Genomic DNA, 27,424 nt, shown 5'->3' on the forward strand with positions numbered 1-27,424 from the left:
GGTGTCAATATTGAGGAGGCTGTGGGGACAAACTGCAGTTCATACACCTAATTCAGCCCCAGCCACCGCTGTTAATAAAGCTCTGTGGGTGTGTGGACTGTCCGGCTGTTCTGGCATCTGAACAGCAGAGCTGAGCAGCAGCACCAGAGATCAGGAGGTTTGCAGACCCTGAAATATTTACCCGCAAGCTCTTGACAGAAAAAGTCTGCTGAGCCTTGTTCTAAATGAGTAAAAATTCACCCTGATGAGACAGGACAGCAGGGCCCAATCCAGGCATGGTTAATTGTACTGAAGCAATGTTTTAGTTCCAACACCTTTGCTGAAGTCCTGCAGGTCCAGCGACAGAATGTAGCCAGGAAGCGTCTGCAGGAGGAGGCGGTAGCAGGCCTTCCAGCCAGGCTCCGGGATGCCGGGGGCCGCGCGCTGCATGGGGGCCTCCCGCTTGAAGAAGGTGGACTTGCAGTGGAAGCCGATCAACTCATAGAGCTCGGAGAGGAGGCAGCACTGCTGAATTCTCTCCTCGGAATACTGAAGCACAGGGAGAAAAGCAACAAGCATCTGAATGAAACACGTAAGTGAAAAAAGCCCGTAAATATATTTTCCCTTAAAACAGAGACCCGATGACACAGGAAGGAAGAGGAAGGCTGACTCAGTGCACTGACGGGACCGGATGCAGAAACGCAGGGAAGAAGCGCTGTGCAGAAGCTCCAGACCCCTCCGGGCCCCACCTCTCCGTGTTCCGCCTGTCCTTTTACTAGAAAGGCCCGTATTCCCTGAAATAGAGGAATCTGCTACATAAACATGGGACACAGAGAAGGGAAAGAGGAAAAGGAAGGGAAAGTAAAGGAACAACAGTTCATCTAGAGCCTAGTGTCTGGGCGGGATTTTCACCAAACACGCAACTTCTCAAAGCACAGAGCACACAGAGAGAGGTTGACAGAGTGACTGCGACTTTTGCTCCTTAAGCACCAGATACCTGCCAGCACACGCTGCGCCCGTTACTGAATCATTACGATCATCTCAGAAACTATTACTACCCCAGCTCACAGGCAAGGAAATCTGAAACTCGGGGAGGAATTATTATCATCCTGGACAAATTCCCACAGCTCAGAAGTGTCAAAGCCTCCGGCAGACCCTGGACTAAAATGCTCCTCATCACCACGGGCCCTGAGCCTCAGGCTCATGGCCACATCAGGTCAGCACGGGCCCAGAGCACGAGTCTGTGGGACAGGGAATGCTCCCACTCGAAGTGCCAGGTCAAGGCCCTCAGGAACTTATGAAATGAAACCAAATCCCCAAACTCATTTCCAACCCACTGCCCTGTCAGGGAGGACTGCTCGGCACATCTGCCCTGTCACCTGTGCACAAGCTGAGCAAGGGGCACAGACAGTGATGTGACGTCCCAGTGGAAGTGGCTCGGAGACCACTTCATCACAGGACAGATTCTCCCGGCTTCCAACGTTAACTTTCCATTCCATTTCCAACTGGAAAGTAAGTTTAGACTTGTTTTCCTCTCTTAGAAACAAAGAGACTGGTAACATCAGCGGGAAACTCAAGACGGAGGAAGAGTCTCCTGACCATTTGGTAGGATAGGCTGGGGAGGGAACAGAGACAGGTATCAGAAAGTCCTGTGTTCCAGTCCAAAGTCTGCACGTCACTCACTTTGACGGTTTCCATTTTAATACATATGATAAAATCTGATTATGACTGTTGGGAAAACTAAATGAAATAACATGCCACTAGCATAGGTGTAAAATCCTCCATGAGTGTTCCAGAAATGGTCGTGACCGTGGTTAGTTACTGTCTGCCAAGTCTTGTGTTCTAAGCTCACATCACCCAACCAGAGATGTGCCAGAGAATGCCTCACCAGCCAGCAGCCTTCTCCAACTTGGAAACTCACAGTGTCTGAAGAACAGGCAGTGGCGGATGCTTTGGGGCACTCTGGAGGTAGCAATCCAGTGATGACTTTAAAAAGCAGGGGAGAATTTAGGGGACCATACAGTTCAAATACAGAGTACTCATTACATGTCTACAAATATTCATGTCTAGCCATGATGACTCAGAGAGGAAATACATATTCAAACGTATATCATTTTCCCACATAAGTGCATTAAAACAATTTGGAAAGAGTGTAACTTTCTTCTCTAGATCACACAGCGGGGATTACAAGGTTTGTACTGACAGCCCTACTTGTAAATCATCTGCAAACGTAACTGGGTCCACTATCAGTCATCATCATTCAAAGGGAAGGATAGAAAAAATCAAAGCCAAGCTAATACGCTCCAGTCTTTTGTTTGGTTACGATGTCACAGAGGAGATGGACAGCTCAATAAGGAACCACTCTGCCGTGATTACGGAGCCCGGGGAGCGGGATGGGCGGCAAGATGTATGAGGAAGCTGCAAGTGTGCCCGTGCTTATAGGCAGGTACCCAATGTCACCTTGACAACGTGTGAAATGTTTATGCCCATGTCCTCATAACCTGACATGTATTAAAGAGAAATGGAAACATATAAACGTCCAATAAACTTGGTGGATACACCGTCCAAAGAGCAAAGTCACAGTTTGACAACTGGCCATCCCGGTACCTTGGGAATCATTCTTGGAGAACCTTAAAAACCACTCCTCTGTCCTCAAGAAGTGCTGCCTTTTTGTCCTATCTTTGGCTCAGGGATACCGCACGTTCAAGGGAACTTCAATGTCTGCACAGATTTGACTGTCTTTCTCCAGGTTCACTTGTCCATTCTGAAGAGGCCTGAGTTAAGTCAAAATTCCATAAGATTAATTACCTCCAGTGACAACTCAACGAACCTGCAATTACAAGCCAACTGAACAGGACTGTCCTCAGCTAAAAATCTCACCCACCCTTCACTGCTTTCTTAAACTCCTCTCCTGGCTAATTGCAACAGACTAACACCACCCTCCACCAAGTTCCCCAACTAAGTCAAAGAGAAAGTAAGGTCCATAAAAGAGGAGACAACTGCATAATTACCTCTGAATTCCTAGCATATAATAATGTCAATAAATAGAACTATGATTATGGCTTCTTTCCTTTAAAACCTTTCTGATTATTTAAATGAGATCATGGAAGGGAGGTGTTTGGGTCCAGTATCTTGACCCAGAAGACTCTGGGGGCCTTTTACAGAATGGCTGTCCACTGATTCATTCAAAACTCACCTTCTCTTTCCGGGAGGAGCTGTGATTATCTGCCAGGAGTTTGTTTTCTCTCTCATGCCAGAAAAGCTTTAAACTAAATCCTTACTTTGGATATGTTATTTTTCCCAGCTTCCAAAAAATTTACTTTCCTTACTTCCTTGCCTTGAGGAATGCTTTTATTATTTTCTTTCTAATTCACCCTTTTATAAAGCAGGATTCTCAGGATGTGCTTGGCCTTACATAAGAACAGCCATCCAACTCCCAGTGTGAGAGGCCTCAGGCTCAACTCCTGCCCTCCTGCCAGGGCAACTGAAACACAGTTCAGGAGCCAACCGGCACCCCAGGGCTTCTAAGGCTCACGTATCTCCCAGAATCCCTGCTTTCTGGTTTGTCTTAGCTTCTGAGAATTTCCCCTCACTTTCTTGACAAATAGCTGTGCAGCTTGAAAGATGAGGAAGGAAGGTTTTTTTCTTAATCAGCATTTTAAGGAACTTATGTAATGAAGGTTTTCACGAGTTTATAGAACCTCCATTGCCGAGACAGAAAACACACTAGATATTTTCTAAATTTAGCTATCATGTGCATTTTTTCTTTACTTTGGTTTTCTTAACTGCTTATAGACATTTTTTAATTAAAAAAAAAAATAAGGCCCCAAATAGGATAGAAAATTGAAGGGGCAAACAAAATTAAAGGGCAAAGACAGAAAATGAAAAGTACTCTACAAAGTTAATAGAGTAAATACACTATGGATCAGATCAGCAATTCTCAGTCAGAGCTAATTGAAACCTGACCATTAGGTAAAACGTCTCTCCTGTCAGGAGATGGCCAACAGAAAATAGAATTAAATCAACAAACAAAAATTCGAACTCTGGCGAGGTATAGAAGTCTACCAGCTAAGTGTGTCTTCTTCTGGAAAAGAGGGAGACTCACCAGCTCTTTTCTGTGGAGCCTGAGCCCACGGGAGGTCAGTGAAGTGAGCTCTTTAAGTACCCAATTAGCAAAGTGAGAGATGAATAAAGAGATGTGAGCTTTGATGACAGAGATGATACTACTATTCACGTGTCCTGTAAAGTATGTCTTCACGTTCAGTGATCAATACCTCGGCATCCTCAGGGATTGAGATTATAGGAAAATGCACAGCCCGGGCCCAGACCTCTTCTGTGATTGTGACAATGCACTTAGATATCTCAAGGGCTCCTCCAATTCCACCTGCAAAGAGCTGACTTCACGGTGCTCCTCCCATAGCCGTCCTTCCCAGGGCACCTGGTCGGGGGACAAGGTCTCCCTGCCTCTCCCAGCTCAGGCCCATCACTCACAGATGTGACAGGACCTCTCCTTCAGGGACCAATTTCCTCAGTCAATGAGTTCCACCACCCACACCTGTCCTACCAGGTACTCACTGGCACTCCCTCAGCACCGACTCTGTGCTGGGGACCACGCTGCACACTGTGCACACATTATCTCACTGGATCTACACAGCAGTCCTGGGAGGTCGGTACATCACTGTTTCAATTGATTAGATAAATTGTTTCACTTCCTTGAGTGTGTCATCCAAAGTGACACGGCTACTCAGCCACAAACCTGGGACTGAAAATCACTTGAAAATTGAACACTGCTACATCTCGCAGCCACCCTACTCTGACTCATCACATCACCTCCTGCCGAGCCTTCTAAATGTTTCTAAGCATTCTATAAGACAAAAGGGATGTACGAGAGCACCACACTCCCCTACTAAAAATCTGTCAATGACGGTCCACTGCTCTTAGGAGAAAGCCCCACTGGGCCTGAGCACAGCTCAACGGCCTGGCATCCTCGTTCCTGCGCTGCAGCGCCGCCTCACCCTCCACGCAGCTCTACACGTGCAGTGTCCAGGACAGGGATGCTGACTTCGTATAACCCGGGGCTCGTCTCACTCAAACAATGATCACCCTCTTCAGTGGTCACCTACTTCAATGCTGACTCTCAGAAAAATATTTTCTCTGGATGAATCAAAATCTTTTTCCTTACAACTTCCCATCATTGATAACGAGCTCCCCCCAAAAGAAAGAAGACTTAATCCTCAGTCTCCTTATCTGTAAAGTGCGAATAACAAGGAAATATGAGAGGTTTTAATAGAAATATTATTCATGTGAGGCTGAGGGACAATTCCCAACATACAGTAAGCACTCAATATATGCTTACTTAATATTAATAAGAATAGATTCCATTCCAGCAACCTTAAAACAATGCTTAATGGCTTTGTCGAAAAGACTACCGACAAACTGTTGGACGAACCGTTTTGAGCAGATCAGCACAAGCGTACTGGGAGAGGTAAGCGGGGACTCCAGTTACAGCTGCAGCCACCCAGCACTACGGGGCAGGAGCAGTTGCTCAAACTCTTACTTGTTGCTTGAGCATTTAGTTGTAGTTACTGAATAAAGACAGGTATTATTTAGTCAAAACTCCTGAAACATAAATCTTCAAAGATTGATGCAAATTATGTTTCAAGTACAACACTCTCACTGGAAATTATTTAAAAAATGATAGTTTAAGCTCCTCCGCACATCAAAAGGGCATTTTCTTAATATAACTGACTATATATACTGAAAGGATTGTTTAAAAGGAATTAAGATGAAGCCTTACTGAATAAGCTCTCAGTATCATCTACAAAAACCCCACCGAAAGGTCTCATTTCTCACTTCCACATAGGTGTTCAGGTGGCTTAACCTGGGTCTTGGTTTCTTATGACACGGGGGTGGGAAGAATTGTGGATAGATCAATGTAGCAAATATAAACCTAGTGTATTTGCTGTGTAGGAATCCTAGAAATAAATAAATTGATATATATTCCCACTCTTAGGAATCTCAGCCTTTCCATTTACAACAGCATTAAAAATAAAATGAGAGATACATTTAACAAAATTTTACAAGATTTGTACACTGAATATTTTGAAGTATCACCAAAAAATATTTAAAAGATATACATATATGGAAGGCATCCCACGTTCATGGAATGATAGACAATATTGTTAAAAATGTTAAGACTCCCCTAAGTGATCTACAAATTTAATGAAATCCCTATCAAAATTCCAGCTGACTTCGTTGCAAAAATTGAAAAACTGATCCAAAATTTCATATTGAAATGCAAGGGACCCAGGTCAGACTAAACAATCTTGGAAAAGAAGACAAAGTTGGAGGACTCACTCAAAGTTGGAGGACTCACTGCAAATCTATAGCACTCAAGTCATTATGGTTCTGTCATAAGTTTGGATTCAGAAATCTATGAGACATAACAAAAAATCCAGTGGGGAAACTTACATTTACAGTCAGTTTTCCAGAAATGTGCCAACAACACTCCATTGAAAGTATAGTCTATTCAACAAATGGCGCAGAGACACCTGGGTATCTGAAGGCAAAAGAATGAATCTGGAATTTGGACCCCCGTATTTTATATAACAAATTAATATTAATTCAAAATGGATCACAGACAGAAACGTAAAAACTAAATGTATAAACTTTCTAAAAGAAGACAGTATAAATCTTTGTGGTCGTAGGATAGGCTATGGCTTCCTAGATACAATACCAATAGCACAAGTGATAAAACAAAACAGATAAAATGGACTTCATCAAATGAAAATCATTTGTTACAAAGGACATCATTAAGAAAGTGAAATGAAAGGGGAAGGGGGTAGCTCAAGTGATAGACTGCATGCTTAGGAAGAAAAATAAAATGAATAAATCTTATTAACTCCCCCTAAAAAATTGTTTTAATGTTTAAAAAAAGTAAAGTGAAATGACAATCTGCAGAATAGGAGAAAAATCTTGCAAAGCATATATCTAATAAGAGACTAGTATCCAGGATATAAAACAAATGCTTACAAATGAACAATACAAAGAAAATCGACCCAATTTTTAAATTTGCCAAGGATTTAAATAGATACACAATTGGCCAATAAGCATCTGAAAAGATGCTCAGCATCACTAGCGAAATCAAAATCAAAATGAGATCTCATTTTAAACTCACTAGGATGGTTATAATCAAAACATGGACAATAACAAGTGTCAGTCAGGAGGCAGAGAAATGGGAACCCTCAATATGCAGCCGTTGGAAAGGGGCAATGGTGCAGCTTCTTTGGAAAAGCCCGATGTTTCCTCAAAAGGTTAGAGTTATGTGGCTGAGCAAGTCTACTCCTACATGTAGAGTCATCCTTCAGTGTCCTCGGGGGGTTGGTTTCAGGAACACCCCACCCTGGATACCATAATCCAAGGATGTTCGAGTCTCTTTACAATCAGCCATCTGGATCCATGAAGTGGAAACTACAGATATGGTGGGCCAACTGTACAGCCAACAGAATGGAAACGTATTCTCACAAAAACTTGCACATCAATATTCATAGCAGTATCATTTAGAGTAGCCAAGAGTTACTAACAATATCCATCCATCAATGAATGGATAAACAAAATTATCAAGAATAGTCCCACAAACTTTTGGTAATTTCATCTTTGACATAGGAGGTGAGAACATACAATGGAGTAAAGACAGCCTCTTCAGCAAATGGTGCAGGGAAAACTGCACAGCTGCATATAAATCAATGAAGTTAGACTACTCCCTCACAATATACAAAAAAATGAATTCAAAATGGCTTAAAGAATTAAACATGTAGACAAGACACTATAAACCTCTTAGAAGAAGACATAGGCAAAACATCTGACATATAATTCAACAATGTTTTCCTAGAGCAGTCTACTCAAGCAATAGAAATACAAGCAAAAATATACAAGTGGGTTCTAATTAAACTTACAAGCTTTTGCACAGAAAAGGAAACAAAAAGTAAAACAAAAAGACAACCTATGGAATGGGAGAAAATAGTTGCAATAAATGACAGTGACAAGGGATTAATTCCCAGAATATGTAAACAGCATTTACACTTGATAAAAAAGAAAAACAAACAATTCAATCCAAAAATGGGCAGAATACCTAAAGAAACATTTCTCCAATGAAGACATGCAAATGGCCAATAGGCACATGAAAAAATGCTCAATATCATTATCAGAGAAATGCAAATCAAAACTGCAATCAAGTATCACCTCTCACCTGTCAGAATAGCCATGATTCAGAAGTTCACAGACAGTAAATTCTGGAGAGGCTGCGGAGAATTGGGAACCCTCCTACACTGTGGTGGGAATGCAGTTTGGTGGAGCCATTGTGGAAAAATGTATAGAGGTTTCTCAGTAGACAACCTTGACCTCCCATATGACCCAGCAATCCCACTCCTGGACATATATCCATAAGGAACCGTAATTCAAAAAGACACTTTCACCCCAATGTTCACAGCAGCACTGTTTACAATAGCAAGACATGGAAACAACCTAAATGTCCACTGACTGACGACTGGATAAAGAGGTTGTAGTATATTTGTCCAATAGACTACTATTCAGCCATAAAATAATAATAAATTAATGCCATTTGCAGCAACATGAATGGACCTGGAGAATGTCATTCTAAGTGAAATAAGCCACAAAGAGAAAGAAAAATACCATATGAGATCGCTTACATGTGGAATCTAAAAAAACAAAAACAAAAACAAAAACAAAAAACAAAGAAACAAAAAGATAAACTAATCTACAGAACAGAAACAGACACAGAGACATAGAAACCAAACTATGGTTACCAGAGGGGAGAGGGTGTGGAAGGAATAAATTGGGAGTTAAAGATTTGCAGATACTGAGTATGTAAAGAATAAACAGCAAGTTTATACTGTATAGAACAGGAGAATATATTTAATATCTTATACTAACTTATGTTTGAAAAGAATATGAAAATGAATACAGGTATGTTCCTATTTAACTGAAGTGATGTGATGTACACAAGAAATTGACACAACATTATAAACTGGCTAGATTTCAATGAAAATATTTTTAAATAGACCAAAAACGAAAAAAAAGGAAAAGGATATTAGCAAGCAAAAAGAATAAAGTACTGATGCAGGCTACAACATGGATGAACCTTGAAACTTTATGCTAAAATCAGCCCGTCACAAAAGGGCAAATAGTCCCCTTTAAGGTGAAATGTATCTAAGAGTTTATTGTACTACTCCTGTAAATTTTCCGGAGATTTGAAGTCTATCAATATCAAAATAAAATGTATTATTCATTAAAAACATAAAACGCTTCGTCACAGGAGGGCTTTAATTATTATATGCAGAAATGTATGTAAAGCACTTGGAACAACAATTTTCGCGTCCACACACAGTCACTGCTGTCACTGCCACTCGGAGTTTGGTGCCAGCGCTGATGAGAGCTGCCTCCACTCGCTCCCCTGCAGACAGTAGTGAGGGCCTGAGCTCTGACAGGCAGGGTTTGCGTGAACCTGGGTCAGACAAAGCCACGTCCCAGATTCTGCGTTACCCAACTTTCTTATACAAACTGCAGCATGTAATGTAAATACGCTAGAGGGATGTATCTTACAACACCGGGAATACACACAATGTTTTACAGCAACTATAAATGGGGCATCTATTGTACACCTGAAACATATATTATATTTTAAATCAGCTATGTCTTTATGAAAAATTAAAAAATAATTTAAAAATGTTATCACTTTAATATTGAAATCGGTTTTTAAGTAACTACTAAACAGCTTAGAATGTATAAAAGAATTTAAGTGTGCTGTTTGTTTACATATTTATTTACTTTCAGCCTCCTGCTAAAAGAGAAATTGAACAATTTTTAAAACACAGCTTAACAACCATAACAACAAAAAGGCAAAACTGAGAGTGAAGGGAAAATGGAGATTCAATACTTAAATGAAAACAGGGGAAGATAAAGTCATAAAAATGGATTCCATGAAGTCAGGGCAAGTGTTAAAGGCCGACTAGAAATTCAGCTGTAAGATTCTTGGCAGCTAAAGCAAAAAGAAAAAGATGATGGGGCAGGTGGTAGAGCGTGTGCTTAGCGTGCACGGGGTTCTGGGTTCAAGCCCCAGGGCCTCCACTAACAGATAAATACACCTAATTACCTACCCCCCAAAAGAGCCCCAAAGAAAAGAAAAAGAGAAATTTCTTTCCAAAAAACACCTGATTTTAAATTTGAATTAAATACTTACAAAAAAAGAAAAATAGAAAAGATGAGTGACACTGTGAACGAAAAGCCCAGCTGGGATAATAATCTAAGTCACAAATCTAAGTGTGTTAAGTGTCAGTTTACTGATCTAAGTTTTGCTGGGCTAACTCGTAAATCTGAAGTTCAGTGTCAGTTTACGGGGCTAACAAGCTAACTCGTAAATCCAAGGTCAACAATTGTCAGTAATGTGATCTGTTCCAAATTGATAAGCTTCAGTGTACTGATTCCTTGCTTTTGTTGTTTGAGAAATTGGCTAATACCTCCATACTTGTAATTAACCACATAAAACCTCATGTGCAAGTCTTGGAGGTGCTCAGAGCTTCGGAACAGAAGCCCCTCTGAGCCCGCCGGCGTAATAGATCTCAGTGCTCCAACCCTCTGAGTGGTGCTTGTTTCTTGGCTGGCCTGTTGTTTCCGTAACAACGCAAGCGATAATGCCCATGAGATAAATCTGCGGTGGCTGCTGGCAGGTCCCCATGTCTCACGTGGGAAATTCTGAAACATCCTTCTCACCACTCAGTCATCCTCAGCCCACACCACACCTCCCGCTGTTAAATGCAGGAGCACATAGAGGGCCCGGCCTTTGCTGTCTCTGTGTCATCAGAGTGAGACAGGATGGAAGGGGGCAGAGCACAGCCATTCAAGGAAGGCCACAGCAATTAACATCAAAATGGTGAAGGATTCAAACCCCAATAGGCCTTGAGGCTCAGGATGAAGAGATTTAACTTCTAGCAGATCTTGAGCTTCATTATACACCCATTGTAATAGTAACATGGTGAATAACACTGCCCCAGGCAACATGGCAGTCCCAAAGCTAGCCATAAAATGTCAAAAGGTGGGAAATGGCCATCTCCCTGGGAATCCCAGCCCCTTGCCCTAAGGCTGGTCCTTCTACATATTAGCATATGAAACCACCAAGCCCAAGAAACAAGCAACACAGTGCCACCTCGCGGTGACCACTCTCTCTCCCTCTTCGGAGAAGGCCCACACTCTGTAGGTGGAGTGTGTACCTACTTTTAATCTGAGCATCAAACCCCCACACCTCGTGACATTTCTCTTGCCTATCAATGTATCTCTCTGAATAAATCTACCTTTACTCAACACTGGCTAGCTCTTGAATTCTTTACTGCAGGAAGCCAAGGAACAAAATCTGGTGGGGCACATCCCAGGGGCTCAACCAAAGCCTGGGACACAGCCCTTCTCATGCCCCTCATATTTTCTCTTGTATCAACAGGACTGGGTTGTGAAGGGAGCTCTGAGGCCCCAGCTAAGGGACAGAAGCAGCCCCCAGGGCTCCAATTAGCGTGCAGCCTCTCCCCCATCAGGGGCCCTGGGGTCTGCCCGGTTCTCTGTGTTTTTTTGTTCTGCTGACTCCCCAGCCAGAGAGCGTTCTCCTTAGGCCTGGCTCCACAAAACCCTTCTCTCCACAATACAAGCACATCATGTCACAATCCTCTTGTTCAACCATAAAATGTTCAGCCCACTTTTTCCTTCCCCAGTTAAGTACCTAAAAGTCCTCCCTCCCATCCCACCAATTCTTTCTTAGTGAAAACTCAGCACTCCCCGCACACTATCTTGAACCCTGGTGCCTTGCTGGCTGGGACCGAGATGTTTCAGTCTCAAACAGCCTGAGTCCTTTCTCTTTCCCCTTTCTAACTTAAAAAGGCCTTCCTGAGTCTCCCACCCCTCTGATTCTGAACGTCAGAAAATGCTGAGGTTACAGTCACTATGTGAATACCTCCAAGGTTTTGGCTAGGTTTCCTTTGCAAGATCTTCATTTAGGAGCTGCATCAAGAAGTTTAAAGAGGCTATTCTTACATCTGAGCGGAGGAGCCTGCAAGAAATTTAAATGGCTTTGAAGAGAGAGTTAACCAGGGACAGAGAGGTCGCAGGTCTTAGTCAAAAGTGTCATGAGGCAAAATGTTCTTCAAAGGCTCAGGGTGGCTTCTGAACATGGAGTCCTCAGGGAGGAGGTGACAGGCAGTGAGTAGGGTGAGTGACACAGGGTACTCTCCCCCAGCTGGGAAAGAATTGGATATATTCTACTTTTCCAATTTCTTACTACCTTTTTCTGTTATTGTCACATACAATTTCCTACGAATTAAGAATATCGATGTCAGTCATTTGGGCCAATTGGGAGAAGCTACACGATGCCATTCACAGGGCTGGGACATGACAGCCACACCAGTCTAGGTTGAAAGACCAGTGGGAATATTTCCATGGTAATCACGGGCATGCAGCAAACTCCCAGCTTCAATGACCTCCTCTCAAAGTTGGCGCCAATAAAACTACCAAGCAAAGTGCGTGATGATTATGGCCAACATCTGTTTATTAGTTAAGTGCCCGTGAGAGCTGTCGCTTAATGGGGAATGAGTACGATCAATGAGGCCCTGTCTACCTGGCCACACGCGCCCTGCCTTCCTGCCTTGGTGCAGCAGTAGAATTTGTTAAGCTGAGATGAACGCCCCCAGAGCAGCCCGACGGGAAAGCTCCCAGCTCTGCACGGCGAGACGTGTTCCTTTCCTTCTCAGAGCTGATCACAGTTTGCTGTCGTCTGTTTTTATGTTTATCCCTTTTGTAACTGCCTCTCCTCCGGAGATTTTGCTCAAGCAGCACAGGGCCAGTTGTGTCTTGCGGCCTGCCGGATATTTTGGGCAGGGAAACAGCCGAGCCCACATCTGGCTCTGGTGCTGAACGGAGAAGGCACAAGTCCCAGGGGCCCATGCTGAACCGAGGCCCCTGCACCCAAAATTATGGTCTGACTTTGGGCAAATTATAGTCTTTTTTACCCTGAGATTCCTCATCTGTCTATGAAAATAACTGCCCATGGCACACAGAGTTACAAATATTTAAGGAAATCACCGAATTCACAACCTAGCCAAAGGGCTACCAGTGCATCCTCAACAGACAAATAATGCCTTTACGGCTCTGACACACGCGAAGTGTGGTGGCCGCACAAAGTGTACACTGCTAAGTGCCAGTGTGTTAAGTGCTTCATGTGTGCTATAATACTCTTTAGAACTTAACAACAATCCCAGGAAGAAACGAATATTATCATGCACATTTCACAGATTCACCAACAGGTTAAGAGTGGTTACATTCTAGTCCAAGGCGCTATGGTGAGGAAATGGCGATTTCAACGTGAATATGGCCCCAGGCCTGGGCTCCATCTCTGTCCCATCCACCTGACCACTTGCCTATGAAATCCACCTGTCCAATACCCAAGTTTGAAGCCGGCCAGCTCTTAAATGCAATGTGTGCCACAGTTTGTCTATGTTCCTTAATTACCATAAACAGTTCTTAGAAAACACTTCAGAAAGAAAAGTTGGACTCACGTCCCTTCCCACAAAGAAGAGGAATTCTGCCTTGCCTTCTCCTGTAACTTGGAGAAACCCTTCCCATTCACCACCGAATCCTTTTGTATGCTTCCTCCGTGTTCATGTTTGCACACGGCTTATTAAAGTAGAAGTTACCTGCAGTAATTCCATCTCGGTTCCTTTCCAAGGTTCCAGATTATCCATAATCAGGGTAATATTATAATTTTCTGTGAACGAAAATACTACAATGTGAATGAAAATACTGCAACCATGTCACTAAACAAAGAATGCTGAAACCAAGTCATCAGCGGCTGCCGCCACTCCCCCAGTGAAGACAGGCCTGCAGCCACTCACAACGGTGCCCTCTGAGCAGACTCAGAATAAGAAAGGACAGATTACTGGCCCTAGATAGCTAGGTGCTTGTCTAAAGAATATATTCAGTGAGCCCAAATGTTTGCGTCCTCCCATATATTGAAAAGCACTAAATTCTTGAACTTGAGATACCTGGCTTTCTTTAGATAACAAGCAATCTTTTATTGTTCCAACTACCTGGTCTTTGTTATAAAGCTCCTATATAATCCTAGCTTCTCCCCTACTCTTGGTAGAAGTCCCTCAGAGTGCTCTGAGAGGTAGTCATCCTGGGTCTAGCCCTCCCGACAAATAAAACATAACACTTAACTTTAGGCTGCACGTTTATTTCAATCAAGTCCCAGAATAGACACAACTCATCAATTCTGTAATGGAACACACTGGATCAGGAACCAAAAGCGAGTAGTAGTCCCGAAGAACTACGGCTCCCTCTTTCTTCCTGTCATTATACAATCCCACCAGAACTCATTACTTTGCTGTCTGCTCCTCTGGCAACCAAACTCATAAAAGAGTGAACTCAGAAGAGCACCATGCTGGGGAGAACCCCCCGCAGCAGCACTGCAGGCCGCCTGCCCTCCCGCACGCTCTGCTGATCCCTAGTGTCCTCCGTGGAGACCAGGCCAACAGAGCTGTTCCCTACAGCTGCAAAGTCCCACATATTAAATAAAAGCATTTTATTTTATATGACATGTTACGTATATAACCATCTCTGAAAACAGCTTTGCCAGAAGCCCAAATCTTCAAAATTAATCTGCAAAGGCAAACCCGGTCCCCAAGGGAAAAGAAGCCTTAAGACGATGCTAAGGCCTCCAAAGTCCTCTCCACAACCATCAACCAAACTGCCTGCAGGTCTGCAGCTGCAGGAGGCTACATGTCTGCTTTTAAAGCAACCCCTTCCTGCCCTCGGGAATTACAATGTCCCTCTATGCCCTTCTCAGGGTAAGAGCAGCCGTTGCAGAACCTTGCAGGGCAGCACTGACAGGACTGGACAAAGAGGATCAGAGCTAAACTAAGCCTTCTGATGACACGAGCTTGTCACTCTGTCACTTTACAGATGAAGATATATATATAGAGAGGTGGGGTGATATTGCTCAAAGTCACACAGCTAATAAGTGGCGAAGTATATAACTCTGCTCCTTCCTCCTGTGTGACACCCAACTGGGACACTCACAGGGTTCTCTCGTGCCTGCCTGAACAGTCTTTTCCTATCACTCATGACACACCAGAGTGTCTGAACTTAGCCTGCATTTGCAGCATATTTTCCCTCCAGTTTCTCAGGAATAAGGCCGTTCGGGCCTGTATGAATTCCGGCTTCCTGAAATCTCCGTGCTCAGGCTGGCCTTGCCTGTGCATCCAGCCCGCTGCTCAGAGGCTCTTCCTCCACTGCAGGAGGACGTTTCTAATCTTCACAGGGACACCCCCTCATGGGAGCTCTCCTCTCGCCCTCAGCACGGCAGGTGTCCCAGACCTCATCCCGAGCATCCCCATTAGGACGGTGTCTGCCCAGCTCTGCTAGTCAGATCAGCAGCCTCAGAGCCAGGGATTATGCCCAGGTCACACTGCAAACCTACTGCCCGCCTCACAGTCCCCAGCCAGCAGGTCACCTGGAAGTCACAGCAAGTGCCCCACCCAATCCAGAAGTCTCTTCTTTTGCCAGCACCACTGATGACTGGTTTCCAACCTTTGGTCAGTTTCGCACAAAACAGCACCTTCTACAGTGAAGCGGGTGGTTTTTCTTCTGCGCCTCATCCTTACTGGAAATTTAAGGGAAACCAAAAGGCCTTTTCTCAACCCTTTTCTGATGACACCCTCCCACCCACAATACTCATATGCTCAAGAGTTTTGGATCCACATGATTTTCTTTCCCTTACGCTAAGTGGCTCAAAAAATTGTGGGGTTCTTTCTCCTTTGAGGGTATTAGTACTCAGTTTCTTGGCTTTAATCTGTTTTTGTCTCTCTCTTTAGTGACCCTAGCAGTTGCCACCTCTTACTCCCTTCAGCAGCCTCCCTCCCAACATCTAGTCTAGGAAATCAGCTGTGACGAGGGGCCCGGGGGCAGTCACAGAAGATGCAACTAAGGCACAGAGAGGCTACATAATTTGCCCAAGAAATCACCTTGAGCCACCAACAGAGTATGTCACGTCCCTCTGTTTAACTCTTATGCTAAGCAAGTTAACTTTTTGTAGATTATGTTTATAAACAGATGAGTTATGAAAATACATACAAGGACACACATCAACTCTAAGATATTCATTAACTCCACTATTTTGTTTCTATTTATTTTATTTCTATTAAAAAAATTAAGAGCCCCTGCAGTCAATATAGCAAAATTTTACTGGGTTTTAAATCCAGAATATAGAGGGGTTGTGTCATTACTCATTCTTATATGTATGTTCACAAGACAAAATGATTTGAAAGTCTCTCTCCCCTCCCCCTACTCACTACTGGCTCTCACCTGAGATCCCAGACCACACATCTAACCTTTCACTTTACCCACAGCTGAACTCATCAGTTTTCCGCAGAACTCCCTCTGCAGCTTTCCCTCCTCAGAGCACAGCAGGAGCATCATTTACCTCATTAATCCACCCAGAAACCTGGGCCTTACTCCATCCTACCTTCACAGAAAGCATTGATCCTTTCCTCTTTACCATCTAAACATGCCTTCAATCTGTTCGCTTTTTCCCACTGACCATCCCACCTCTCAAGTTGAAGCCAACAACACTGCCCGCCCGGACTCATGAGTCTCCCAAGTGGCCCCACAGCCACTCTCCCCTACTTGAGACAAATGGGATTGTGTCACTCCCACGCTTTTTGGACTCTTTTCATACCCACTCTTCTTAGAATAAACTTCAATTTCTTCACCTGGTGAAGGTCTTTGCCATGAAACTGTCAGCTCAGGAAGGGCAGGACACGCCCTCGTCCCTGGGCCCTGCCCTCTGTCAGAGCATCAGCTTGGGAGGATTGAGTTCTTAGCAAACTACTTCACTTATCCATACAAATCCATGGTAGATTAGAAAGATTTTATATGTTGATCTCGACTATTAATTTGGGGATTTTGCACTGGCAACCTGCAAGTATATATTCTAATGATTGTGTCTTCTTAAAACCACACCCAGTTTAAAGGAGTATTTGTGGAATGCCTTCGGAGTAAAAGGGACTGTACTTCTACAGATTTTATGTTTTATAATATGAACAACCCGGACAGGGTCAAAAATAGAACCGCCTCACAAGTGACAGAAGGCAGGTGAGACGCATATAGCAACAGGTCACAAAGATGGTAAGAGCAAAGTTGTTTCTCCAACCCCCGAAAAAATTCCTCCAAGAACTGAAAACTCAGAATTTTGAAAGTAAAATACTATCATCTAAAGAAAGAAAATAAATAATCCTCTTCATCAGGGTTTCTAGATCTGACTGCAGAGTTATTAGCAGGCCATACTGAATCCTAGCACAGAAAAATCAGATGGACTAGTGATGAGTAAGTTCCAGGAAAACGGCAGTAACTCCTCCACTTGAAAGAGGACACACACTCACTTGTTGAAGGTGATTGTAAACCACATTCTGCAGAAATTCAGAAGATTCAGGCACCGCTTCTAGATGGTGATGACAAGGAAGGACGGCTTGGATGCATGCTTCTAACTGAGTCACCGGCATTCTTACACTGCAGGGGGAAATGGAGGCCCTCAGCCAAGAGCACAGATGTTCCTGTCATGTATCCCAGGCCGTGCCTCGGGGACTCAGTGTCCTGTAGCAGTCCGGCCCCAGGCGAGGACCCGCAGCGTGGCCCACGCAAGCAGGAGGGGCACTGTGCTTGAGAAATCCCATCCCCGATGGGGGCAAGAGGGGCTGGTGGGGTTGTGTGAACCTATAAATGCTCATAGAAATACACCTGCATACATTCAAGTGATAAAATTCAAAGTAGCAGGCTATTTGAAAAAATTTCAATTGTCAGTGTTAATTTTACCATTCCATTCCGCTTGTCCCCTGCACTCTGAGACGGGCTTAGGCTCTCTCACACTTGCAGCTCTGATGCAATAGTTGTGAAGTTATTTTTCTTTGCTGCAAGTGTCTTCGCTCCCAGTGTCACTGTGACTGTCGTCTCTTAACACAGTCAGATATCCTCCTGGATCTATCCCTGAGTTCCTTGCTCCTGCTTCTCAGATCCTGAGATAAAGAACAGGTGAAGGCACATGACTGGAAAAGTCAATGTGGACTTGACCAAAGTCCTCAGTGACCACCTAGGTGAGTGCTGCCCACCCCTTACCTTCGATTCTCAAGGTTCTGCCCAGGGTGACATCCAGACAGGAGAGAGTCCTGGGCCCTATTAAAAGCTGTGTGGCTTGGGTGCAGGGAAAGCTGCAGGTGCTGGTTCCATAGCCGGTCCCATCCACATCTGTGCTCCTCTCTCTCCCGAGGCCCCGCTGCCAAGCCCCCAGGCTCCCTGAGCTTCTGTCCTTCTCTTCTACTCTACTTCAAGCCCTTTTCCTCTTCCTTTATTCCCTGATTATCCCCAGCTGGAGTGATATTTCTTTTTTTTTAACATTTTTTATTGATTCATAAACATTTTACAGTGTTGTGTCAAATTCCTGTGTTCAGCACAATTTTTCAGTCATTCATGGACATATACACACTCATTGTCACATTTTTTTCTCTGAGATTTATCATAACATTTTGTGTATATTTCCCTGTGGAGTGATTTTTCTATCATAGAATCTGAAAAAATTTCCTGCAGCTGAAAAAGAGGTGCCAGAGGTCAACGCCCATATGGTGGTTCCTGAAGAGAGCCCCTGGTTAGGGGAACCCTCACCAACACTCACGGGGCATCAGGCATGTTGCAGGGTCGACCACCCCCAACAAGAGTTTGCTGTGACCCCAAGGCACGCACAGCATCCCTGCTCACTAAATTGTAGTTGTAGTCCTTTATTATGAAGCAAAAATAAAAAATTTGCTCATGTTTCTTACTAAAATTATTTATGAGGGAGAAAAAAAATTGTAATAGAAAGAACAAATTTCACTCCATGTTAGATGTGTTCATTTGGCTTTAATCCTGTACCTTGTTTTCTAGGCTCAGACTTGCTATCTCTGCACCTTTTGTAAAAGAAAGTTGCCTTTAGCCTGAAATATCCAGGAGGGCCTATTCTCCGGGCTCTGATCTTTAAGGATATTAGCTCTTCTACACTTATGTATAGATGGAAAGTTGTAAAATAGGGAATAACCATTCTTTTTTTTTGGAGGTTTTACGGGGGCACCATAATTTGACCCACATGGACAGCTGCAGGAACAAAGGATTTCAAGGACAAACAATTCATACAGCAAGAAGTTTGTAACAACCAGCCACATCCCCGCCCCTTTTTGGTATAAAAGGAGACTGAATTCTGCCCTGGGGAAGAAAGATCTACTGGATATCAATATGCCATTTTCTGGGTCTGCCAGCTTTTCAAATAAAGTCTCTTTTCCTTACTCCAACATCTCATCTCCCGATTTATTGGCCTGTCATGCAGCAAGCAGAACGAGTTTGGACTTGGTAACAAAATGACTGCCTTAGGGGTAGTATGTCTCCACTGTTACCTCATTTCCAGTATGTCACAACCTATCAATTTTATATGCTTTTTAACAACACGAACAAAAAACCTATTATAAGGAATTGATTCCACAGAAATAAAATTATTTCTACTCCTTCAAAACTTTTTTCTTTTCTATTTTATTTTGTTTTGCATATGGAAAAGAAAATAAAAGTCAAATAATTTTATTTCACGTATTTTTATAGATAGATATTGTAAATACTACAAAGATATTTAAATTGCAATAAAAATTGTTCATATATTAGTATAAAGATATATACACAATCAATGCAGATTAGGAAAGGAGTAGATATTTACTAAAAATCCACTGCACATCCAGTCTTTTACAAGCATATCCTGGAATAAAAGCTCTATTATCCAGGGCTCCCCCACCCCCATTCTCACTACCGAGGCCCTTAGTAATCAACTACCAAGGCACCAGCATAGAACCATGCGATCACTATTTTAGGTATAAATGAGGGAATTAGCTCATTCAATTCTAAAACAGAAACCTTAAAGTAAATACTGAACTTATTTACAGATAAACAAATTTGGACACAAAAAATACAGTTTCTCCCCAAATTCACAAAAATAATAACTGGTAAAGGCAAGATTTGAACTCATCTGCCTGATTATATAGCTATGGTGGAAAGTCCCTTTGACTGTGGAGGAACAGCAGCACAGCCTATCACCCTATCTTTGGATCTGGCTTTAGACAGCCTGAGACAGCACCCCATTCCTATGGAACTCAAGGGCAAACGATAACAATAAGGATTTTATATTCAGTAGTTTCTTAGATCTGATTTATATAAAGTGTCAGCAGAAAACTCTGGGAAATATGAGTGGGTCCAGAGCTTTTTGCTGATAAGAAACTCAATCTATCAGGAGAGAGTGACCTTCTCATGAGAGGCCTCATGGACAAAAACTAAAGGCAGCTGAGCAATGAAAACTAGCAAGAACATGGAATTCAAGAAGAAGGATCCCTACCATCCCCTGCCCATTTGCCTCTTCACCCTTGTGGACAAGATGGCAGAAGATCCAGGTTCTTGTCCAAGTTACAACATCATGGATTCTCACCCATAAAATGTTACGACTCTATGCTGTCTTAAGTCCTTTCCAACTCAAATATGATGACACCAATATCTCAGCAGAATGTCTATGTCTCCACTTTCTCTCTTCTATTAGGAGACTATATCTATGTCTACAAAGCAGAAATTCAATTAAAAACACCATGCACGAAGCCTGGTGAATGTCTGTGTAAGAGACACTGTTCTCACGCTCATTGAGTGAAAACTCAGAAAAAGTGGTCCTTCTCCCTCTGCAAGTGGGAGGTAGCCTGATTGTGTGTGTGTGTGTGTGTGCACGCGTGTGTGTGTAAATCAAATACAATGTATTCTGGGATGTGCACAGTTTTTTTTATGTTACTATCATTTCATGAGGATGAGCCAACCTTTTAAGTAATTTGAATCTAGTATTCTGAGAGAGTCTCAGGTTCTTTTGGTGGAGGATGGGAAAGGGGAAAGGAATGGAGAAAAGAAATAAATGAAGCAAAGGTGTAAGGATACTGCTAGGGAAAGGCAAGACATTAATTTTGTTCCTACTTTCATCACACACAAATTAGGGACTGGCTTTCCCCCATGTCTTGTCAAGCACTGAGTTGCAGAAGAACAGCCGACAGCCCATTTCTCACTGAGCTTGTGACTGTACGTGGCATCTTATAGACACAAATTATTTAACCTGATCAAACAATCTAGCAGCAGGCTGTATTTCTCCTATTTTGAGAGACAAGAAAACAGGAAGTGAAAGAGGGTATATAGCTTGACAAAAGTCAGAGGACAAGTAAACTAAAGAGGATGAATTCAAACTCAGATCTGAATGCAGAGTCTGATCTTCCCACTCCCAGGGCTGGAAAATCCTTAACACACAGGGTCCCCAGCTCCTCTGTATTATTCCTGGCACCAAGCATTTCCCATGGCGATATTCTCCAGTTCTCAGACACAGCGCTCTGTGCAGCCAATAACCTCCATTCGACCTTGATCATCTACCTGCCACGCCCACCAGGCTTCACCAGGCAGGAAAGCTGGCTTTCAACTGCATACAAAGCCACCCCTGGTTTATCCTGGACTCTTCAGTGGCTTTTCCAGCGTAAAGGCAGCCATGAAAGTGCTCACAGTTTGTACATGAGCCACACTACCTCTCTCCATCTGTCTCCCCACGTATAATACTTTGCTATGACCATTTTGAGAATCTTGAAAACAAATTTTTAAAAACAGAAAAGAAAGGATTCTGTAACAAGTACTTAATACTTAGAATTTTAAATGAGAAATTACAAAGTGAGTATTTACAAACCGAATCTGCCTTCCTAGGTGTCAGTTTTAACAGTTAAAAAATATAATAGCAAAAAATTCTCACTTAAAAAATTAACAAAATCATCAACAATAATCTGGAATAAACTCAAAAACAATGCCCATGTTGTACATGGAGAAATTACAGGACTGTACTGTGGGGTAAAGTAAGAAGTGTGAAAGTAGAGACATCAACCTTTTGTATGGAGGAAAACAGTTTTGTAAAGATGTACGTTCTCCTAAAGATAATTCAAAATTACTAAAAAATCCCATGACAACACATATCCTTTTTTTTAACTTGAAAAAATTATATTAGTATTCTTCAGGAAAAATGAAGTCATAATACTAGCAAAGAAAAATAGGGATCGAAAAGCAAATCAAAAAATTTGCACTGTCAGATATTAAATAAATTTTTACAATATGTAAGATATAGTGCTAGTGTTGGAAAGTAAGATTGACAGAAATAAATCATGAGCTCAAAAAGAGACTCTAGTGTACATAAGTATTTTTTACAGGTGGGATTTCAAATTAAAGAGCAAAGTAGGAATTCAATAATTGTCTTGGGACAATCACAGAATCCCCTTGAAAAAACAAATTCTATTCCGGTCATAATGACCGCAAGAAAAATTACAGAAAATGATGTAAATATTAGAAAGTACTAATAAGAGCAAATACAACTCTTTGCTCATATCAATTCAGCTTCTCCTCACTGTAACAAGTACCATTATCATCTCCATCTTAGAGATTAAAGAAACCTACAGAAGAAATTTATACCATTATAAGAAAGCATTTCTAAGAATAATATCAAGAATAAAACCCAAAAAGAAGACATTTACCCTCTTAAGATTATTTTGGGCCACAACAAAAATGAACCTACTGAACAAAATGAAAGGCAAGAAATGACAAGGAAAAGCTCTCTGATACATGTTGATGAAGATAAGGGGTTAATGTTCATAACATACAAAGAGCAGTCACAAAGCAACAAGAAGCTCCCTCACTTAAATGTGCGCAAAGAACAAAAGGGATCATTCACTTTTTAACAGTTAGATGGCTAATGAGTGAAAAATGCTCAATACCACACTGGTCATCAAGTGCAAACTAGAACAATGAAAAAGCACTTTTGCTCATCATATTGGCAAATATTTTTAAAAGATATTCTAGCTAGTGTCCATCTTTGAGAGAACAAACTGTGATCGATCTTTAGGAGGATGACATGTCAATGGATATCTAAACTCTGAAAAACGTGTGTACACACTGACTGAACTCCACTTTAAGGAATCGTTTTGTTTAGAAAAAAAATCAGTTCAAAAAGATGTACTCATCAGAGCATTTACACAGCACTGTTTACAATGGTGGGAAGAAAAGCTGAAGTGAAATCATATCCAGCGATAGAGAATTGGTTACATAAGTTATTCTACATCTTTTCATTCCCCACAGGAGGAGGAATTTCTAGATTCACTTGAAAGGAGCCTGTGATTTATGTAGTTGTCACATCCAAGGGCTAAATTTCCAGAAACTTTAACAAAAGGAATACTCACACAAGATCACAGGAATGTTTGTACAAGAAGGATGCCAGTCAAACACTCTTTCTGACAGTGGAAAATGGAGAAAATTTAAGTGTTCACCATCAAGACAATGATGTGTTAAATCACGGCGAGCTGTGGGCACTAAAGTTCCGGTGTTTCGGCGTGGTCCAAGGCCTTGTCACCAGTACTCTCCCACTAAAGGTGTCCTTACACAAGAGACCAAACCTGCACATCAGGAGACCTCTCTACTCTATCTGAAAGGACCGGGTGAGTCTGGAGGGGGAGGACGTCTATGATATATACCTGAGTGAATAAACCGAGCTGCAGAAAACATACAGTATGGCCTTATTTTTCCATAAAGCATATATACACACACATATACATAGAGTTCTCATACACCTGTATGTATGTGTATATATATATATGACATAAGCATAAAGGTCATGAAATATATACTCCACATTGTCAGCAGTTTTTACTCTCAGGGAAAAAGGGGAAGGGAAGTAGGGGACTTTCGGTACCACCACAGTTCTCTTTTCAGTATTTCAGTTAAGTATACTTGGAATTTAAAAGTTTATTTAAGTCCAAAGAAAAATGGACGATGCCTCCACAAGACAGAATGCTATACTGGTCATTAAAAATCATGCCAGGGGAGATAGAATATTGTAGAAAAATGTGTAATAAGCCAAATGGAAAATGGAGGTGTCCACACATTAAACAGGCACAGAGTGCTCTCTGGTTTTTTATGACAGAGGTGATACACACTGAAGAAAATAACAGAAAATAGATGTTAAAGTGTTAATTATTATCTTTGAGTACTGGGACAAGGATAGACGCTTTTGACCCTTTTTTCAGAATTTTATATTAAATACACATTATTTTTCATCTGAAAAAAGCATTTTTAGATGTCTAGTACTGCACATTGGAAAAAATACACGAGTACTTACAGAAACAAATAACTAGGAGACACCGCAGCACCGTCACACAGTGTAGAAAGGGCGATCCTGAATAACACCACGCAGTTACATAAGGACCCACAAAGTGAGAGCACCCGCTGTAACAGGACGCGGCTCCCTTCCATTTGTCAGTTGTGTCTTCAGGGCTGAGGCATTTCTGAGCACGGCCAGGGTCAGTGCTGGTGTCTGGATGGATGCCACTGAAGGTGAGGGCACCTGCAAGCCGAGAGGAAGAACAGAAATCATCCTCTGCTTTTTCTGTCTTATTTCTTTGTTACTTTTAAAGAGAGGAGTAGATAAGATAAACTGAATCTTCCCTACTGAAATTTCAGTAATGAAACCGTTTTTAAAGTGTTCACAACTTATATTCTGCCTATAACTGTCTTTTCAACAAAGCATCATATTTATTACATGCTAATTAACTCAGTTAATTAACTACCTGTTGAAACCTATTAAAGAACATGAAATACACTACGTGAAAGCAACAAGCCTGCAGTGACTACCTCAGCTGTCTTGACGCCAGTGCAGTCAGCCCCCACCATCACGTGGCCCTGAGCTCCTGATGCTGGTAAGAGAGCACGCTGCTGCCTCAGATGGAGAGAAACGTTAAAAGCATTTTCTGAAATCTACAGCACTGACAAAACATAACTGATAAAACCCAGGCTCCTTTGAGGCTGTCATTTCCGTTTCTGGCCAACAACCGTCAATGAGCAGAAACACCCCATTCCCGAGTCATGGGACTCACGTGGGCAGCAGTTTTGGAGAAATTTCCAGGTATAGAATTTAAACCAACTATACATAAAACTCTGAAAAAGAAAAGATGCAATACTCTGATTGTGGAAGACACTCAAAATATTCTCCTAAGCCTTGGTAGTTGGAAAGGCTGGGCTTCTCCTAAGCCAGTTATTTATTTCACAGCCAGTGAGCATCTCCCACAAACCCTGCTTCCCTGTGTCTGCTGGGAGCCTCAGGCACAATGATGCTTTCGATCTTATAAGTCACAAGGCAGATTCGTGTGTCACAAGCCTGCAACTCTCACACAGGCTCAACTCTGAGCCTCACTGTCGGAACTTGGCCCCATTTTCTCACCTGTTTATTTGATATCTGTTCTTCTGTAAGCTGCCTGAAATGCTTCCTGGAACAAGTCAGAAGAATGAGTGGGTAGAGAAACGGACAGATGGACAGGTGAGAGACGGGCAGACAAACAGAGAGACTCCAAGAGAAGGGGAGAAAACAAAATTTCCTATGCAAAACCCTCTTCTAGTCAGGGAAGAAAACCACCACGAAAAAGTGTGAAGAGGCAGGTGGCCTAGGACTGTTTCCTGGATTCCATGAAATGTCACACCAAGAGATGAGAGGGTAGAACTATAAATAATAAAAGAAAAAAAGCATGCATGTTTGAAAAATATATCTACATTATGTACTTTCTAAAGAATAGATTCAAATCAGCAAGGCTCAATAACACAATCCTTGGGTATTTACAGAATTGAGAATCCCATCTCCAATCCACAAAGCATCCCTTTGGAGCACTGAGAGTCTACACGGGGCGGTCATATAGCCATCACCGCAAAAGCTGTGCTATCCTGCACTTACGAAAAACGAGCAGCTGTGCTCGGGCTGCCCACGAGCGTCATTTACAGCCCACAGCACCCCTACGGGGGAGGGATGACTTGCGAGCCCTGTCTCTGCAGGACAGAAAACAAGTCTGGGTGAGGCTAAGCCGACCTACCAGTTCTCTATCTCACAGGACTTGTCACTCCAGAGCAGGACTCGAACTCGGACCCACGTTTGTAACCACAGTACTACCGTACTTTATGTGCTTTTTGTGTGTATAATACATTTGTTTCTGGCATGAAAGTGTATTTAATAAATGATCGGTTGTCTTGTCTATCTCATTAGCTCACAATCTTTATATTTTTGAAATGTACTCTTCCCCTGGAGAAATGAACGGAAAGAGCGGTGGTCAGAATGACGTGGGGCTCCATTCTTTATCTGTTACCTCATCTCATTTAAGTCCCCAACCAGGGAGAAGGAGCAAATGTTCTCTCCAACTTTTAAAGAGAGTGCACCAGTGATGGTGACTTACTCAACTCCAAAACCAAGTCTGGGGGAAGGGCACATGCAGCAACAAGAGCAGTATCACATGTAAGAAGGCGAAAAGAGCTCAGGGGATGGCTCAATGGGTCAGCCTGATTTAATTTCAATTGATAATTCAATAACAAACTCTAAAAATACTAGCATGCAATGGATTTGCTCTTTCTTGACATCTAGCAAGTTTCCACAGCCCACATGTAACATTATCATGAACTAGTGAAAGGAAGAGTCCACAGACAAGGAAAATCAATGCCACAGGCAGGCTGAAACACAGGCTGGAGGAAAGGAAGGGAAAGGGCATAGTAAAGAAGAGGGGAAATTCTGGGAAAAAGACATCATCACAAGGACTCTCAAGCATCATCCAGCAATCATATAATCATTCTTTCAAGAGAGAGTTACTTAGGTCCTATTTTGTGCAACATTGTACAGTGGGCGAAGCAAGAGCACAGCGTCCATGGTGGCAGCAAGCTGCGGAGCTCCAATACACTTCTGATCCCGGTACCTTGCACACTTGTCCTCAGTATAAAGGCAAAAAATAAAGTAAAATAATACTATGTAAACTCTACACATTGCTGAAAAAAAATTAAAGAAGACCTAAATACCTGGATAGGCACACCACGCAAATTCCTGGATCAGTTGACAGCATTCTTGGGGGGGCAGCGCTTCCCAGAGAGATGCATACATGCAACGTGGTCTCGATCACAATCCCAGCGGGCTCCTCTGTAGTAACTGTCTAGCTGCTGCTACAATTCATATGGGAATTCGAGGGTCTCAGTAACCAAAACGTACTTGAAAGAGAAGAACAAAGTGAGAGGACTTGTAATTCTGAATTTCAAACCTTACAACTGTATCTCCAAGTGAGATTAGAGGCCATTTTTAAGTTATTATTGTGTTTATCCTTATTTTCTAAATTCTGTACAACAAATATACCTGTTACAATAAGAAAAATAAAAAGTAAGGTATCTTTTAAAACATGCACACCGATTCATTCATTGGGAAAAAATT

The 27,424-nt window shown here is 42.4% G+C and overlaps 1 protein-coding gene across 2 annotated transcripts; it reads right to left on the minus strand.

Moving 5' to 3' along the window:
* Nucleotides 1-27,209, minus strand: LOC140693992 (trafficking protein particle complex subunit 9-like). 2 transcript variants are annotated; one of them, XM_072957496.1, is made up of 4 exons: nt 27,022-27,209; nt 24,317-24,541; nt 17,472-17,598; nt 1-528 (listed from the first exon to the last, which is right to left on the minus strand). In XM_072957496.1, the coding sequence occupies exons 2-4, from the start codon at nt 24,448-24,450 to the stop codon at nt 280-282; spliced, it is 510 nt and encodes a 169-aa protein (XP_072813597.1). In that variant the 5' UTR covers nt 24,451-24,541; nt 27,022-27,209; the 3' UTR covers nt 1-279. The 2 variants fall into 2 exon arrangements, with proteins under 2 accessions (XP_072813597.1, XP_072813598.1); XM_072957497.1 differs by lacking the exons at nt 17,472-17,598; nt 24,317-24,541; nt 27,022-27,209 and adding an exon at nt 2,587-2,872.
* Between the last annotated feature and the right edge of the window lie 215 nt (nt 27,210-27,424).

The sequence above is a fragment of the Vicugna pacos genome, unplaced genomic scaffold, assembly GCF_048564905.1.
Source record: "Vicugna pacos unplaced genomic scaffold, VicPac4 scaffold_20, whole genome shotgun sequence".
Lineage (NCBI taxonomy): Eukaryota > Metazoa > Chordata > Mammalia > Artiodactyla > Camelidae > Vicugna > Vicugna pacos.